This window comes from Bacillus rossius, chromosome 12, assembly GCF_032445375.1.
Source record: "Bacillus rossius redtenbacheri isolate Brsri chromosome 12, Brsri_v3, whole genome shotgun sequence".
NCBI lineage: Eukaryota > Metazoa > Arthropoda > Insecta > Phasmatodea > Bacillidae > Bacillus > Bacillus rossius.
In genome coordinates, this window is record NC_086339.1 from 14,532,549 (window position 1) to 14,550,303 (window position 17,755).

The 17,755-nt window shown below is 36.1% G+C and overlaps 1 protein-coding gene across 1 annotated transcript in view; it reads left to right on the plus strand.

The window, feature by feature from the left end:
* The window catches only part of LOC134537585 (uncharacterized), a 44,067-nt gene that overhangs the window by 4,620 nt on the left and 21,692 nt on the right, over positions 1 to 17,755 (plus strand). The window contains exons 5-12 of the mRNA XM_063378173.1: positions 832 to 975; positions 1,610 to 1,784; positions 3,216 to 3,319; positions 5,301 to 5,554; positions 9,413 to 9,638; positions 11,165 to 11,363; positions 12,866 to 13,011; positions 14,563 to 14,784. Of these exons, the coding sequence (XP_063234243.1) occupies positions 832 to 975; positions 1,610 to 1,784; positions 3,216 to 3,319; positions 5,301 to 5,554; positions 9,413 to 9,638; positions 11,165 to 11,363; positions 12,866 to 13,011; positions 14,563 to 14,784 (1,470 nt within the window). The remainder of the gene's footprint in view (positions 1 to 831; positions 976 to 1,609; positions 1,785 to 3,215; positions 3,320 to 5,300; positions 5,555 to 9,412; positions 9,639 to 11,164; positions 11,364 to 12,865; positions 13,012 to 14,562; positions 14,785 to 17,755) is intronic.

Here is a 17,755-nt window from a genome sequence, read left to right on the forward strand (position 1 = left end):
GGAAGCAGTAGACCGAACTACAAACTAACACACTACGAGAAGAGGAGTAGAAGGAAATTTTTTTTCTGTGGCTACATTTCACGTAGCAGACGGAAATTCTTTATCGCAAGAGATGCTGTAGAACGCAGAAGAGCTGGCAGCAGTTCCACACACAATCCAAAGGAGTTTGCCCGGCGACTACTCACAAGGGCCGGAAGAATCACCTAGTTAAAGGTGCCCAGGGGGCTTTCAAAAGGAGGGGTGGGTGGTTAGAGAAAAGAAATGTTGGCGGAGCTACGAGTCATAGGGAGGAGTAACTGCTTCCTGAGTGGGTAGTGGCCCCAGGTGTTAGAGTAACAAACAAAACAAAAGTTTGAACGGCCGCCGATAGCTAACGCGCCAGGATTCAGCAGTCGTGCGTGGAGCCTGTATGACATGGCTCCCGTAGAAAGTCACCCGGGAAGAGGGGTCTAGAGAGTAGGGATCTTGGGAGAGGGTAGGTCATCACTCTCGACACAATCTCTCGGAGAGACAGCAAAAACTGAGCGGGTGCAAAGTTGTGCTTGCGCTTTGCCACGCTGACACACACATACCACACCAGGCGTACTCCAGAAGCACTAAAACAGGAGCGGGGCGCCTAACCGAAATCACAAGAGCCCGTCCGGTACTCTACCGTTTCCTGTTGTGAGGTGGGAAAGTTTTTTTTTTTTTTCCCCCAAAGGAAAAAGCTTTATCTGTAGTGCGAAATTGTATACATCCTATCAGTGGAATCAGCAGGAGTTGTGGAGTTTGTGTTTCGTGTCTAGTTGCAAAGGTGGTGCTGGAGTGTCGGACTGGTGGGTGTCGATGCAGATCGAGACGAAGATGGTGGACAAGTCCCGCCTGCCGCCGGAATGCGTGCTGAGCCCCTTGGACAAGGACCTCGACACGACGACCATGCTGAAGGAGTCCCTGCTGCGCACCCGGGAGCTGACGGAGGAGGAGTGCAGGAGACTGGTACTGGCTTCCCTTCCCTTGTGTGCTCGTCACCTGCGCGGATCGTGGGCGAGGTTCAGGAGGTCGCGGGTTCAAATCCAAGTTCATCTCTCTTGATTTGTTTTTTATTATTTTTTTTCACTCCTGGCAAATGCTTCATTACAATAGGCTATGGCTAGAGAGGTTGGAAAGTAGCATTAAATAATGTACCTACTTGCATTTATTTAAATTTATATAGTGCTTATTAACATTTACACATTTTGCGATCATTTCGAAATATTGCTACTTTGATAGATTTCTCATATATGTTTTCCTCGAGTTAATGAGTTCAGACAGGTTTACAATATTTTAAAAGTAGCTGACAAAATGCTTATGAAAAATGACGCATCCGAAGTAAAGTGCCCCTGATTTTGTTCAGCCCAGTGTGTAATACGAATATGTTTAAACATTAAACTGAATTTGTGTTTATTCTGCAAGAAGTAAGTAAGTAAATGGTTTTCTCTTGTGCGAGTTTGGCATATGGGACTTTTTTGTCTTTAGGTGCATTTGTTAACTTTCTATTTCTGAATGATGTAGGTGTGCTTTTAATTTTTTTTTTGTTTTTGCTGAAAGATGTGAAAATTATTTTCATGTGGTGAATCTGTTTTGGTGGTAGGTGGAGTGGAAAGATAAGTTTGTCCGACATTCACTCGCAAAGATGTGCGAGAGCATGGACCCCGACATCCACACTATCGTCAAGGACCGCACCGAGGGGTATTTCTACAAGTTGGAAAAGATCAGAGCCACCATTCCACCTGAAACCGCTTCTGAGCGCTACCAAACGTACAGCGGTGAGTGGCTGTTTTCAACACAGAGTTGTTTCCTCTCTAACGACTTCTTATGTGTTTTTCAAATACCATGAGGATAGCTGTTTGGGTGATATTTTCATCGATATCTGCAAGTTGTTGAATTATTGATGTATCAGTTTCATTTTGTACGCTACCATGTAAGTGAAAACTAGCAAAAATGTTGTGTGTTTGGTAAGGGTTTGGTTTTCTTAGGGTGATTCTCGTATGTTAGTATTGAAGCATGCTGTCTGTCTTTGGTGACGAGCTAGCTGTCTTTTTAAACAATAGATCATACAAACTGATAAACACAAACAAGAGTTGAAAACATCTTGTATGCTGACATACCGCATTATTTTCTGGCAATTTTCAGACCCAAATGATCATATAAATCAATGTAAGTTACTTTTTAAACTTTTGTTTTTGAAGTAAATTTTCACTAATTTGTGAAAAATTTTGGTTTTCGGAAAAGAAAAAAAGAGAGAGAGATTCTGATAAAAATTCAAGTTATTGCATGTCCCTATGTATTTGGAACCATAAACAAACAACATTTTATATAGTCGTGTTAAAAAGGTCAATAAATACAATAGCCTAATTCCCGTATTTAACAATAAATTAAATACAAATAAAATAGTACTTTACCTTAACTGCTTAACTAGTTACCCTCTAGATCAATCATATTTTATTCTAGTTTGAATCAGTAGGTGTCTTGCTTATGTATTGTCCAGATTTGTTTGCAGTGTGGTCTAATATTGTGTACTTTTGTTTTTATATTTTATGTGTTTGTAATTGTATTTTTTTCTTAAGTAGTTTTGTGTTATGGTTTGTTTTTGTGATTATAACTGCTTATTTGTTTGTGCCCATCATCTAAGACATTCTTGCCATAGGTAGGCATGTTAGAATTATAAATAAAAAAATTAATAGTAGTGTGTTTTAAAATGCAAGAAAATGAAAGATGGCCAGACAAATTTAAAACAGAAACTTTAATTTTGAAAATTGTTTTGTTGATCCAAATTACAATTATTTATATTATAGCTAATAAAATTAATCCTAATCACAAATTATTTGTTACATATAAAAAAGCATGTATGTACAATGTTCCAGAAGACAAATACGTATTAACTTTTGAATAAATCTTGGATTCACACATGTTACACACATTTCATTTGATTTTTTTGTGCATGAATTCCATTTGCTGTATCTATTGGTGACAAAATAGGTAATTATAAGAATTTATTCAATTGAAAATGTAAAAATATACAAAAAAAATTGTAATAAAATTTTTTGAATACTGACAGTTCCCTAATAAGGTCAAGGTCCTTGAAACATTTTAGTTCCCATGAGAGTAGAGTAGCAGTGTGCTTTGTTACAAAGCCTTTCACAGGAATTATAAAATAAGGTTCTATTATAATCATAAATCGGTTGAAATGGTTTCAGGTGTGAATCCAGAGACTGGTAAATTGGAGATGGGCTATTGGGTGTTGGGTAGCGATGTTCCTTCACGGTACCCACGGAGCCCATGCATCAAGAGGACCTTAAAGGTGCGAGCATTGTCCTGCTCATTGCGCAGTTTATGGTGTGGTGCGACTTGGTAGAGGCAACATCACAATATGGTTACAATTTGCATTGAAACCCTAACTTTGCCTAAATTAAAGTTACCTTAATGCCTAGCATAAAACTGAAATTTTAATCAAAAACCATAAATAAATTCATAAATAATAATAAAAATAATGTTATAGATTTTCATTTGGTAGATATGTAAACTGTTGGGGATAATTATTTGATTATCAAAAGGAAATAATTAATTTTAAGCATAAACGTAACCAACGTTTTGAACACTTGAATAAAATAAATTAATCTTCGACTGCATATGTAACTAAAATGATATTCAGAAAAACGTCAAGTGATTAAGAAATTGGTTTTTCGACACTGCTATTTTTTATAATTTTTACATAAATTCCTTTTTATAACTTAACATAATTGGACAGTCACAGAAGATAAAATTGAGTTAATTAGTAAAGGAAACCATTACTTCAAACAAATAAACCCATGCTGTCAATTAAACATAATTATTTAAATAAGACATATAGTTACAAAATTTTCTTAAAAATTAGATGAAATATTGAGTTCATCGTTAATTTAAATATTTCATGCATGCTGTCTAATGCTCGTATTCAATTGATTTGAAAAAAATAAATTAAAAAAAAAATATTTAAAAAAACAACTATAAAAAAATTTTTTTACAAGTGTATTGGTGTAGGGTCTTCTCTTTACAGAATTCCAAATTTATGCTGTATGCTGAATACACGAAAACAGGAACATCACTGAAACGCTGTAGATATGCTGTTCTTGCTTTTGAAGTTAACTATTATTATGCATGTGCAATTGTGCATACAACCCACACTTTCCAACATAAAACAGTCATGCACGTAATTCAAACTTCACCATGAATTCAGACTTACTCATCAGCTTACCAGAAAAAACATTGGCATGTCATGGCCTTGCTACCTGCTGACTACCGTTGGAAAATAAACCGAAAATTTCTATGTTTTTCGACACTGTATTTCAGTATTTGTCCAACAAAAATAAATTAACATTTTTAGTGTATAATCCTGTAAATTTTGCACCATCTGCACTGAACTCAGAGTTTATCAATCACACTTTTCGAAGAACACAGCCTTGGTATCGAAGACACCATGGTATGGTAAGCTATTTCACAACACATTTCAACGTGCACAATGATTGACGTGGAAATTTTTGCGTGAGGATATCCTCTGTATTTTTCATGTGGGCATGCAAGCAGTTTGATACACTTGTTAATATTTTGTATTACATAAAATGACATCTATCTGACAGGGCCTTTCTGTCAGTGCTTACAGGAACAGTATTGCAATATGGTAAGAAACAATTTCATTAGTGGACCTGTTAAAAACAAAAATAACCGTTTTTATATTATCGAAGTCATGAGAATGAGGTTACTGTCATTGCAATGATCTTCCCTGACCATTGCTTCTCAAATACTGCTCTGACTCACTGTTGGTCAGGCCAAGGAAAAAAAATATCTTATGTGCCTCATTCACCTTCAGTGTGTGATTTGTCACTGTGGCATTGAATGTATTGTCTCGTAACGTGTGTAACCCTCGACTACCAACCCGTTACATGATCTTACATGCTTACGTAGCATGCAGGCCTCCACACTAGATACCCATATTTGAGATTAAGTCTTGGAGGTCAAGCGATAAATGCTTTGACTCACATTTGCTCTTAAATCACAGGTCAATCCAAGACCATTATGTTTTAACACATGGGAAATGTGACAATATATTATTACCAATGGACAGTGTATCTTGTCACTGTCACGTTGAAAACATAACCTCATTTCATCGGGTCGGGAATGCGACCGACCCCTCAAAGAGTCCCTTCCACGGGGCCCAACGCAATTTTTGCGGCCATTGCTCCTCGGCGCACGTATTCTTTTGGTAGTCGAGGGTGAGACTTGTACACTCCGGATCTGTCCTGCAGGTGTTCACAGAATTCATGGAGTCATCCGGGAAGCCCTTGTACGACCTGCGGGTCCGTAAGGGCTACTGGCACTCTATAATGTTTCGCTCGAATCACGTGGATGAGTGCATGGTGGTGCTGCTATTGCGAACCGGGAACAACGCGGACACGGAAAAGGACTTGGAGGCCCTGAAGCCACAGCTGAAGGAACTGGTGGAGACGGGCCCCGGCAAGGACTGCGGGGTCAAGTCCATCCACGTGAAAACTATCAGCGAGTAGGTATCACCCGGAGCCGTTCCGCCACACAGCGGGGGCTCGGAAGCACAGTCCTCTCCCTGCTCTGTCCTCCTTTCCTGTGGTCAATTCCAGACTGCACTGCCGATTTTACTCAAATTTTCGACTTTCTCTGCTCAAATTTTTCACGGTTTCTCAAAAAACGGTCGTATAAACAGAATGGACGCATCAGAGGGGGGGGGTCGCATCGGCGGGATTCTATTCTACTGTATATCTGATGGAATTTTTTTTCTCCTATCTGGATAAACACTTGCAAATGAATGTATGTTATTTCAAAATGTTAGTATTCGAGATAAAATTGAATACGAATAATAAACTATTTGTTTTCGTATCTGAAAATTTGAATATTCGCATGCCTAGTATTTGTTTCGAGCTATAAAAAAAAATTGCACAGGTCTTGAAATCAAAAGTATTGTGTTTTGATAAATAATAAATATTAAATTATATATTTCCTTCCCAGTTTAAATGTAAATACTGTTGTGCATTTGAGATTTTAGTTTAATTCCTTTAAATAATTCAGAGGTTTTAGTTTGGTATTTTGTTGAGTTAAAGGGGTTAAATTTGCATTACTTATTTAAAAACTTCTATTTCATAGGTACTTAAGTAATTTTGTATCAGTTTTAAATTTTTTTTTAGAAGTAGCTTCAAATATGTGTTAAACCATCCTTTTTGCTACCTTTGTACCTAATCTCCTCTTTATTTCAGTCCATCTTACTGTTTACACAGTCAGCAATTTTATTATTTTAACACTTAAAACTGCTTATGTTTCTTTCCAATGGTTCGGCTAGAGCACGATCTTACAATACAGATTCTACAAGCGATGATTGTCGCAGTTCCCTCTTAAAAACGAGGCGAAGTGGGATCAAACTAAAACCAAAAACTATGTGCCATTCTTGAAACTCAACAGACTTTCTTGAAACTCAACAGACTCACTCGTACCTCATTTTCAAGCAGAAATATCTGCTTTTTAATGTCAGTTTTACACAGAAAAAAAATTTCCACCCGGAACATCTGTGCCTTACATTGGCATGTATAGATAAAGGACAGAACATAATTTGTGATTATTGAATTGGTCCAAACCTGACCTACATATTGACACATCTACAAAACAGTAATAATGTAATCACAATATTTTCAGATATCCCTCAAAAAGTGGTTTAATAAATAATCTACATATTTTTGAATTTTTTTTGCGTGATATTGAGAGCTATACTATCTTAATCAAATTTTCATCATTATGGTAGTGTAAATATTTTTTGTTGTTTTTACTTATAATCGAAGTTAATGTAAGTGTGCTGTGTCAGCTGCTGTTGAAAGCTAACCACTATCTAATGAAGTGTTGAAATTCAGGTAAGTGTGTGATTACATTTTTGTTTAATTTCTTTTAACCATTTTTTGATCAAGAACATTAGCTGTTATTGCAGCTGTGTTGAAATTTCTACTTATCCTCTGATCGAAATAATGTCTAATATTTAATTATTTAAGATTAAACTGTTGGTTAGGTTCTGTGAATAATACGTACTGTTTTCTTTGGAAATAAAATAAAAGGCTAGACAACTTATTACTGTAAATATTGTTTCGCATGTATTTTACACCAGATTATCAAACATAAATTTTTTTGTTTGTTTATTTTGATTTTTATGATATTTCTTGTTACAGCAGTGTCTTTTCTTTTGAAGTTATCAGTGGGGGATCCAGGATTTTGGTTTGGGAGGGGCTTGACCCAGCTGAGGCTAGGCTTTATCAAGGCAAACACTAAAACAATAGTGGACCCAGATGCTTTTGGGGGGGGGCTTGAGCCCCTTAGCCCCCCCTCTGGATCCGCTACTGGAAGTCATTATTTATTTTTTATTTATTTGTAAAATGATTCACAGGCTAATTCCAAATGGTACCAGTCCTGAATTAAAAATTAATTTCTAACTGAAGGATTTCATAGATGAAGTGATATAATTTCAGTCTTTTCCTGAAGTACATTGAACTCGAAAAGCCCAGCCAGGACCCATGCTAGTTTTGAGCAAAACTGCATCTTTTTTTTTCCTGCTTTTCGTACTGCTTTATTATTTGGGGGTGGGGGGGGGACACCTGTGCCAAATTCTCTTTCCCCTCCCCCCTGTTAGGTCACCTTTTATTCCTGCACTACTTAAAAAAATAATAATATACAAATTTTTTATTCCCATTTCCCTTCCATGGTATTGCTGACTTGTTTAGTACAATGAAAGGTATTAAATCAGGAATTCTGTGGTTCGCCGGAACCAATTGATTATCCCGCGTTCAGATTTTTTCGGGTGGATTTTGGCAGTGCTAGGTCGCATTAACTGCACTGTCAGAGTTTGTAGTTCCCTCGGAGTTTATTGTTACTGTCGGTATTATTTTCTGTACAGTATTTACTGTTTTTTAGCGAGTTATTTATCACATTTGGTATTTCCCTTACATCTACAATGACGTTAGATAATCCGTAAAAATCACTGATCTGTAGGGACAAGATTATATGGTAAATTGCAATAAAACCAAAACGAAGCTGAAAAGCACATAAGAACACAGCATAACTCCGAAATGCAAGTTTATATAACATACAGTACTGAAATATAAGTTATATCATGGAATTAAGTTGCATTTAACCAAAACTTATTCAAATCATTAAAAAATATTAATCTTTTAATGTTTTAAAATGCAAGGAATGTAGATATTTTCGAACAAAAAATTGTACCAAAGTGCATACATCAGAAATATTTATTTAATTTTCTTTACTATGCATCCTTTATTGAATAAATTTTAAACCACAAATGCTTGCTAATTTATTTTTTATTTTTGCGACTGTATCCGTTTTAGACCATTTTATTAAAAAAAAATTATTTAATCGTAAAAATGCAACACTTAAATTTTACCCCTATTTTGGTTGAATAAGTATTAAAAAACGTTAACTAAAATAAAAACAATACAACTGAAATCCTCTGGTTTAAAAATGTAATTTGACTAAAAATAAAACCATAAAATCTTGCCTACTAATCCAGCATGATCGTAGTTCCAAACGTGCTGGATAAAGGGGCCCGCCACATAAGGGTTTTATCTGTGTTAGTGAGGCGGGATGGTAAGTGCGACGCTCACTGGTGCTTCTAGCACAATGTCGCCTCTGATCTGGCACGCTGTTTTTCTTCTTGTTGTATACAGGTCAGCAGTAATCATTATATGGTGGAGAAATTAAGATGAAGTTTTACTGCAAGTCCCTTTGAGTGCTTTTGATAATCTTGTAGCGGTTGTTTCATTTGTAAAATTTGTTCTGGAAAGAAAAGCGTTTCAGCCATTTCCACTCTTCTGAAAACGCAGTTTGGGGACAATTTTTTGGAAATGGAACCACTCGTCTGGCCTCGGTGTATACTTGAATGGTTTTCGTGGACAGATCCCACTCTCGATACCTCGGGCAGTTTCTTTCAGCCCTGCGCAAGGTGCGCGAAGTACCGGCAAGAGTCCAGGGGCGCAACAACAGGGGAGGGTGGGGGGCAAGGGTATTTTGCCCCCCATCCCCCCCCCCCCTCTGAAACCTTGAAGTGGGGGCAAACGGGGGGCAAAAGAAAAGTGCTGTGTAATCAATTTTTAGATGATAAAACTGCTTAAACAGCAACATTTTCCACCTTGAAATGCGAATTTTCCCTGGGGTATAGCTTCAATAGGGGGGGGGGGGGGGATCGATGATTCTTTATAAAAAGGTATATTGCCCCCGCTTCAATAGGGGCGGGGATAGATGATTCTTTATAAAAAGGTATATTGCCGGCCCCCCTTTGCGCCCCCGGGCGGAGACGGCGGAGACGGGGCGGGGACACGGGGGTTGGTTCGGGCCGCAGGTCTGGCCGGTCCGGCAGCTGCCACCTGGTGCACGGGGAGGAGCACCTGGACGACGAGGTGGCGGGGGTGAAGCTGCGCCTGTACCTGGCCAGCCTGTTCTGGACGGACTGCGGCTCCACGGAGCTGGTGTGCTCGGCGCTGGCCGGCGAGCTGGGGCTGGGCCCCGGGACGGGCGTGCTGCAGCTGGGCGTGGCGACCGCCCTCATCTGCATGTACCTGGCCCAGGTACGCGAACCCCACCTGACCCGTGGCGGGGCATCTGAAAGGGGCCGCTGTGGGATGGCTGTGGAGGTAGAGCAGCGCCACTCTACCTTGCCTACAGTGGTATTTCTTCAGTGAATACTAAAAAAAACATGATGTCCTCTGCATTGGCTCCGATTCACCAGGTCCAAGTTAAAAATGTTACAGGTAAACAAGTTGTAAAAAAACCGAATGAAATCGAGTTCTACGCATCTACTGGTACTGTATAATTTTAAATGAAACTTAAAAGGGCTCGATCACATTAAATTTATTATTTAGTCATATATATATATATATATATGTATATGTATATGTGTATATATATATATATATATATATATATATATATATATATATATATATATATATATATATATATATATATATATATATATATATATATATATATATATATATATATATATGTGTACACTTATTATTAAATATCAGCAAATGACATGATGGGGCATCTGAAGGGGGGAAAAAATGTTTTTCGCAAACTTTACGCAAACCAAACTACCAATTTCAAGAAAAGGTAAATTAGTACTCTTTACATCACACCAAATTAAAATTTATGTACATGCTGTATTGATACATTTATTTTAATTACTAGCACCAAGAACTTTGCTTTACTGTTATCAACTAGTGTTAATGAAGAGGCTGCATCTTATAACCAGCAATAATATAATACCTACTTCAGAATTGTCAGAGTCCAATTTTGAAATTTACTACATTTCTTTGATATTTTTTTTTTCAAACCTTTTTCCTCAAATATAAAATATTTTTTGAATATTAAGATCAGACGGTATTTGTATTTGGTGAATCAGAGCCAATGCAGGACATTCATTATGTTTTTTTTTGTATTTACTGAAGAAATACCATACCGTTCTTTGGTTGTCGTTTATGTTCAAAATTTACGCAACCAAATTTTTGTTTTCTTTTACTAAAGGTATTCCATTTTCCCTAAAGGTTTTCCATTTTACCAGGCTATTACTTTTTTTTTACTACTACTGCATGAGAGGGACTATCTTCTCCAAATGCATTGCAGTCTTCATATTGGTAAACTTTTAAAAGGTTATGAATTATACGGACGGTCTCCGGGTAAAAGGTAACAAGTCACATTTTGGTGATTTTTAGTTTATTCCAGCATTAAACACTTTAAGCATACTTAGAATATGTAATTGCATTTTTTAATCATTGGCAACTATGTTGGTAAATATGTTGGTGAATAAAAAGAATAATGCAAGAAAAATTTGTAAGTATTTAAATTCAATTTTTTATCTAAGAGTTTTTTTTTTTTTGTTTCTCCTGCAAAAAAGTGAATTCTTGACTTGTTACCTTTCACCCGGAGACCGTCCATGTGAGTTAGGGAAACATTTGGTTTTGACTAGAACCGAGTTGCGTTCTTTGAATGATTCTTGCAGTAGGGTAGGTAAAACAGTATTTTTGGGCGCGGGAAACGATTGTCTCTGGCGCGACCTCTGATCCCGGTGGTGGCCGTGTGTGTGCAGCGGTGCAAGGTGGTGTGCGCGCTGGACCGGATGCAGACGGTGATCCCGCTGGCCAAGGAGAACGTGGAGCGCAACGGCCTGAAGAACGTGGTGCTGGTGCAGGGCAGTCCTGCCACCACGCTCACCTCGCTCAGGACCCACTTCAAGGAGTGCGAGAGCGTTCACGCCGTCGTCCTGGAGACCTCCAGCAACTCCCGCAGTGAGTCTGTCTCTTCGCCTCCCCGTCGCGCCTTCCGCGAATCCTGTGTTTTTCTTTTGCGAGTACATCCACTGATATTTTTCAAATCTAATCTAACTTTATTTTCATACTAAACAAGTGTCCACAAAAAATTAAAAAGAGATTAATATATTTAATATTTCAGGGACAATAATACACTGGTGTAAAATGCAAAAAAAAAAGGTGCATAACTTTATTTTCATATTAAACAAGTGTCCACAAAAAATTAAAAAGAGATTGATATATTTAATATTTTAGGAACAATAATACACTGGTGTAAAATGCAAAAAAAAAAAAACTCTAGCAAAGAATTTTTTCAAACCAAGGAATTTCTAAGTTTGAAAATTGTTTTGTTGATCACACTTGATTGTAGGATCTACAGAACTTTTGAAACTCCCGCCAAGGTGCGGTGTGGTGCCAACCGAGCAGTGTGAAAAACTTGGCGGTACTAAACTAGGCGGTAAACGTGTTGGTGCCTCATTTTCAGAACTCAAGCTGTTATTAAGAGTATAATCAAGTGTTTCCCTTTACTACGTGTGTACGTGGTAAGAGATATTTGTTCGTGCACAGCTTGCTGCTGTGGAAGTGCTCATCGTAGGTTGCAAACGAAACACTGATTATATACACGAAAGTAGGGATGAACATGTCGGTTCTTCAGATCTACCTGGAATCGGAACCGTCGATTCTCGAGCTTTAAGAAAGAATCACCCATTGTTAACAGTCAGTCTGTTTAAAGTCTTTATTTTCTTGCCATAACTGTTATATTTTAAATTCATTTATGTATTATAATTAGAGTCCCGATTTTATGGTGTTATTTTTTGATCAATTTTGTTTTAAAAATATGAGATTTCGGTGTTATCGGTTTTATTTTTAGTAAAAGTTAAAAACCATTGTTTATTAACAAAACAAAATTAAACCAGCATTTTATAACTTACAAGAAACAGCAATATACAACAATACTCAATACAAAAACAGCAACTCAAAAAGATGTATTTTAAAATGTGTGAAAACTCAATGGCTAGACGCTAGAGTACTGTTTCAGTGTCGCAAAGTACTAGTATACCATCCTTATTGGAACATGCTCTGAGATTTTTTCCGCTTAATCTAGGTTTCACGTCTTTTCATTGTATGTATCTATGGACTCTATGAAGTGAAGAATCAAAACAAAGCACGGACATTGTACATATAACCTGTATTTCATTTTACAGTGGTCTAGAATGGAATTCAAAACATGCCGAGTTGATTCCAGCCATAATGATGCTACGGAAACCAGAAGTTTATGTTAAATAAATAATAACAGCTACTGAATGTTGCCTATTTTCGTGTTTTGTCGTGTGTTGACATGTTTTTCGGTGTTTTGTCGCACGTTAATGTGTTTTTCGATGTTATTTCGTTTTATCGCCATTCACCATATAATCGGGACTCTAATTATAATTTATTTTAGGTAGTGTCAACAAATGCCTATGTTACATTTTGTTTTATAGACAAAGAAGAAATTTTGAGTTTACGCAAGTCACTTTGGATCAAAAAGGTGGCATATATGATTATTTCATACAAGGACGTAACAACCTCTCTTAGGCTCTTGTGCAGTAAGAATACAGACACTTCGGAGCCATTTGTAATAGTTAAGGTATGTTAAAACACCTTAGTTTTTCATATTGTATGCATATGAGATGTGTTTTGTTTAACCTTGTATTGTATTGCATTGCATGCCACAAGCAAAGCTTTGTTAAAGGAAGCATATTTTTAGGGGACATTTGTGATATTAATTTTTTGTGAGTTTAACTCTTCTGAAAGAATTTTTCTTTGGCATTTTGCACAACTTTGACGTGCATTACGAATTAATTTATTCTTGGATTTTTCACAATTCATGATATTTTTAAATTTTACAATTTTGAAAGCCAGTATCTCTTAAAAGAAGCAAATCTCAGGGCTAAATGTTTTGTAAATATAGTGCATTCCTACAAATAAATGTTGAGAAGACTTTTTTTTTAAGAATGATATGCCTTAGAATTGAAAATTTGTAATTTTTAAAGCCTTAGCTTTAAGTAAATTTTTACTATTTGGGGTGCAATTTTACTTAAAATGTGTACGGGATATTATAAAGGCTGTGTTCCTGAATAAACTGGTTTTTGTTTCATCAACCAGGGGTTCACCAGTTCCGTGTAATATGAGTTCACGCAAAAATCAGCATGTTTTGTAAAACAAAGATGGCTGCAATCAGAATTCAGAATTCAGAAAAAGATAAAAATTTATAATTAGTTTTTTGGGCTCTCTATAATCATGTAGGAATCAGCAAACAAATAATCATTTGATTATAAAATGGTCAAACAACCACCTTATCACTTGACATGGAATGATATTTATAAGAAATAGTCAGTTGAAGAGTCAGCACATTTTTTCCTGTACCTTACTTTACAAGTGTACTTTCCTTTCATTATTTGAAAATAAAACTCTTATTACCCTAGTATCATTTATTTTCTAACTTCATTTGAGATACCTTACATTTGTAAATAAATACATTGTAACATTGAAAGATTTTAACTGTTATCTATACTCCATGCTTATGGTAATAACTAACAACCAATAAATATTAGATGTGTACAAGTATACAATTAAATAAGTTGTAAAAATTAGCATAATTATTTTAGCAATTATTTTTAATTATTAATTTATAGTAAAAAAACTTTTTTTTTTTTTTTTTGCAAATATGTCTATTATTTTCCCATCGATATCTAATAAATGAATATTTTTCATAAAATGTCCATGTGTACATGAAAAATACAATTCACTCAACTCGACTCAATTGCGAGGAGTTAAAGCTTAGGATTTTATTTGACTTCACTTGAAAAACCTTATCTCGATGAGGTGTCTTAATTTTTCTCTCTTCGATTTTTTATTTTAAATTTTTTTTTGTATTTACTGTCTAAAATTGAAATGAAGCTTATTTTTGTGTCCCTGTGCGTGTTAAGTGCGAGCTCATTTGTTTGGGACACCTGGGGGTGTTGCTCGGTGCCAGCTGGCCTCATCTTATATTATTGATGTCTTCAAATATATTTGAGGTTGTGTTTATATTTTTGGAATTATGTTAGTGGGAGGGTGGCGAAATATCGTCAGATATATATTGCAGAGGGGGAAGAGGGGGGAAAATCTCGTAGTGTGTCGGTGCGGGGGGTTCCAGGTGATCCCCTTCGACGTGACCTCGACGAGCTTCCGGCCGGACGTCCTGCTGATGCTGGAGCGCCCCTCGGTGCTGGAAGGCCTCACAGAGAAGCGGGTGCCCGCGACCAAGCCCGTCAGCCGGCCGGACGTCGCCAGGCCCAAGGCCGGTCTCCTGGCCAAGAGACCGCGGCTGAGCAACGAGATGTCGCCGTCTGGGCTGCGTCCCCGGGCGCTCTTGTCGGTACTGTGGCTTCGTATTACAAAGTGTTACATTATTTAAAAAAAATTTTTTTTTTTTTAATTTTTTAAAAACTTCATATTAGAGCATTATGGATTACAGTTCTTACCTTTTTTGCTTCTGAAATGTGGCATTTCAGAATTTAAAAAGTTACATAGCTAATTTCAACAGTCTGTCTGAAATTTTAAATTTGTATTTTTAAACTGTCTGTGACAGTTTTTTTGCTTCTTTAAAATATTTATCTAAAACTTTCCCTAATAATAAAATTAAGCTTATTGGCTACAAACTACCAAATATGCGATGCTAGCTGGTGTGTGCAGGACAAGAAAATTGCCAGTGTGAGAAAAAAAATTCAATGAAGAAATGTACAGGGTGGCCACTCAACCGGGAAATCGGGAAATCCGTGAAATAACCGAGAATTTGGTGAGCACCGGGAATACCTTGAAAAAGCCAGGAATTTTCGTAGAGAGTCGGGAACGTGTATGTGCGGTATTTTATCATCATGAAATGTATACGCATCAGCAGTAAATAACCTTAGCTTTCCAATACATTTGTTGTATAAACTTTTTAAATAATAATAATCTTATGAAATGTAAATTAAAATAACGCATTATGATGGCGAGTAACCACAGTTTTCGATTGTCTATGTCTATTGTTAAAAAATGTGACGAGCCTGCTTGTGCAGTTACGCACGCGCACAGCGATCGATCAATATTTCTCCCAGCATGCATTCTAGCAGTCAAGTCAAATGACTTGTTTGCTTCCTCGTTCGCACGCACGCTTCGCCATCTTTGTTGTACAATTTTAGTGCTCGGACAAGGTTATACGATTTTCTACGCAAGTGAAGTGTGTTAGATGTTGGAATATTACGTTTAGAAGTCCATACACGCAGCATTTAAGGTTTTATCAATTGAAGTATTTTTGTGCGTGGCTCAAGTCCGTCTTATTTTTACAGTAATTGTTTAATATAAATCGCCGTATTTGAGTTTGATTTTTCATATATTTGTTTTATGATGAATATATCCTATTTACGTGAACAACAGAAAGAGTTTGATGTATCAAATATTTGTTTTATGATGTAAATATAACTATTTTCTGTACAGTAAGGTTATGTGATCTGCAACAGTGTGTATTTAATATGCCGAAGTGTTCCGTTACCACGTACAGTGATAAGTACAAAGATGAATTTGAGTGGGTGGAAAGGGACCCCAAGTGTAGTACAAATGCATTGTGCAAATTGTGTAATGTAAAAATCACTGTTAGTAGTATGGGTAGAACTGCCCTTGTTAGTCACGCTAAAGGTTCAAAGCACACATTTGGGGCATCAAATAAGGCAAGATCTTTACCTATGAAAGTAACAAGTAAGTTGTCCATTTCTTGTTATCTTCTAAGTGTATATACCTAATTCAATTGTAATAATTCCTATGTAGTTCAATGATTTTACGGCGTTAAAAAAATCTTACAGCCATTGTTTGTTATGATTTATAATTTTTAAGTTTGTTGCCATGCAATTTCAGTAAGTTGAGAAAACCTGGAAAAAACCAGGAATTTCAAAATGTCAAATGGGTGGCCACCCTGATGTAGTTGTATCATGCAATTAATAAGTTGTCGATTATCAATGAAAGATATTCTCGACTAATATTTTGTTATTCTAAAGGCTTTTTGACAAACTTAATATAAACCCTTCTATCCTTTTCATTATTATCTGAATTTTGATTCACGATTGAGAATGCAAAATGGTAACATAACAAGCGTCCAAGTGAATACATATGCATGTGTTGAAAATTAAATTAATTACTTATACTATACTTCAAGTTCTTGACTTTCATCCTTTTTCCAAATAGGGTTGGGAAAGTTATGACTTATTTTTTAAAACCTTATGTCATGTCATAAAATTTGTTTACTAAGACCACTAGGGATGTGCAAATAGTGGATTTTGATGGTCGAATATTTTCGAATCGAATAGTAAAATTTTCGAATAGAATGCGAATAGTTTCGAAGTCGAATAGTTGTAATATATATATTTTTTTTATGTTACCACACTGAACAATGGCGGGCTTTCATATATTTAGTTTATACAAGATATTTTCTGTGAATGAAACCACAAAAAAATAAAAGAGTTCACTTAGTATTTTTAAGAGTTATTGAGGACATGAATTTTTATATCATATATAATAATATTTAATAATTGTTATCTATTTTGTATTTGATGCAAATATTGGTCCGAATATAAGGCGACCATTTTTACATAAACGAGAAACGAGAAACGAGAAAATTGGAAGTCGCCTTATTTTCGCACCTAAGACGTCAGCACCGCAAACATTAGTTCCAAGCTGAAAGCTACAGTAGAAACATTGTTAAACAAAATGTTCACGATTTTTTATATTAACTAAAACTTCGTTACCTCACACGGGGAAAACGATAAATCCACCCAATATTGCAGTAATTCACAATTGTTTAAAGTTGAAAATTAAAATATTTGTTCTTGAGTAAAAATGTGAATGTTGAAGCATCTCAAAATGGCAACATTTTATTATACATATCATATTTGTACTTTGTGTACAATCGCGTGTTAACATTTTCGTTAATTTAATTTCAGATTTTTAACGGAAATATTTGTACTAAAATATCACAGCAATTTTCAGAACGATTGTTTACGTTTACAAACAGAAAATGTTAAGTTAAGAACATTTCAGATGTAATGTTTGGAAATTCATGGCTGCCAACTGTCTTTCCACAATATTTCTTTGTTGTAAAACGAACGTTGCCGAACACGCACGAAGACGCCATATTTACAGGAATTCGGTACGTTGCTTCAAAAGCTATTTTAATAATTTCACAGTAATCCACTCTTTATTTATGTAAAAACCTCTCAAAAAACATAATTATCTTAGATTATTCTTTAAAATTCATAGGACAGAGACTTTCTGTCAGAGAGTAATATGGAAAAATATTCGCGGTCACGTCACCGAAG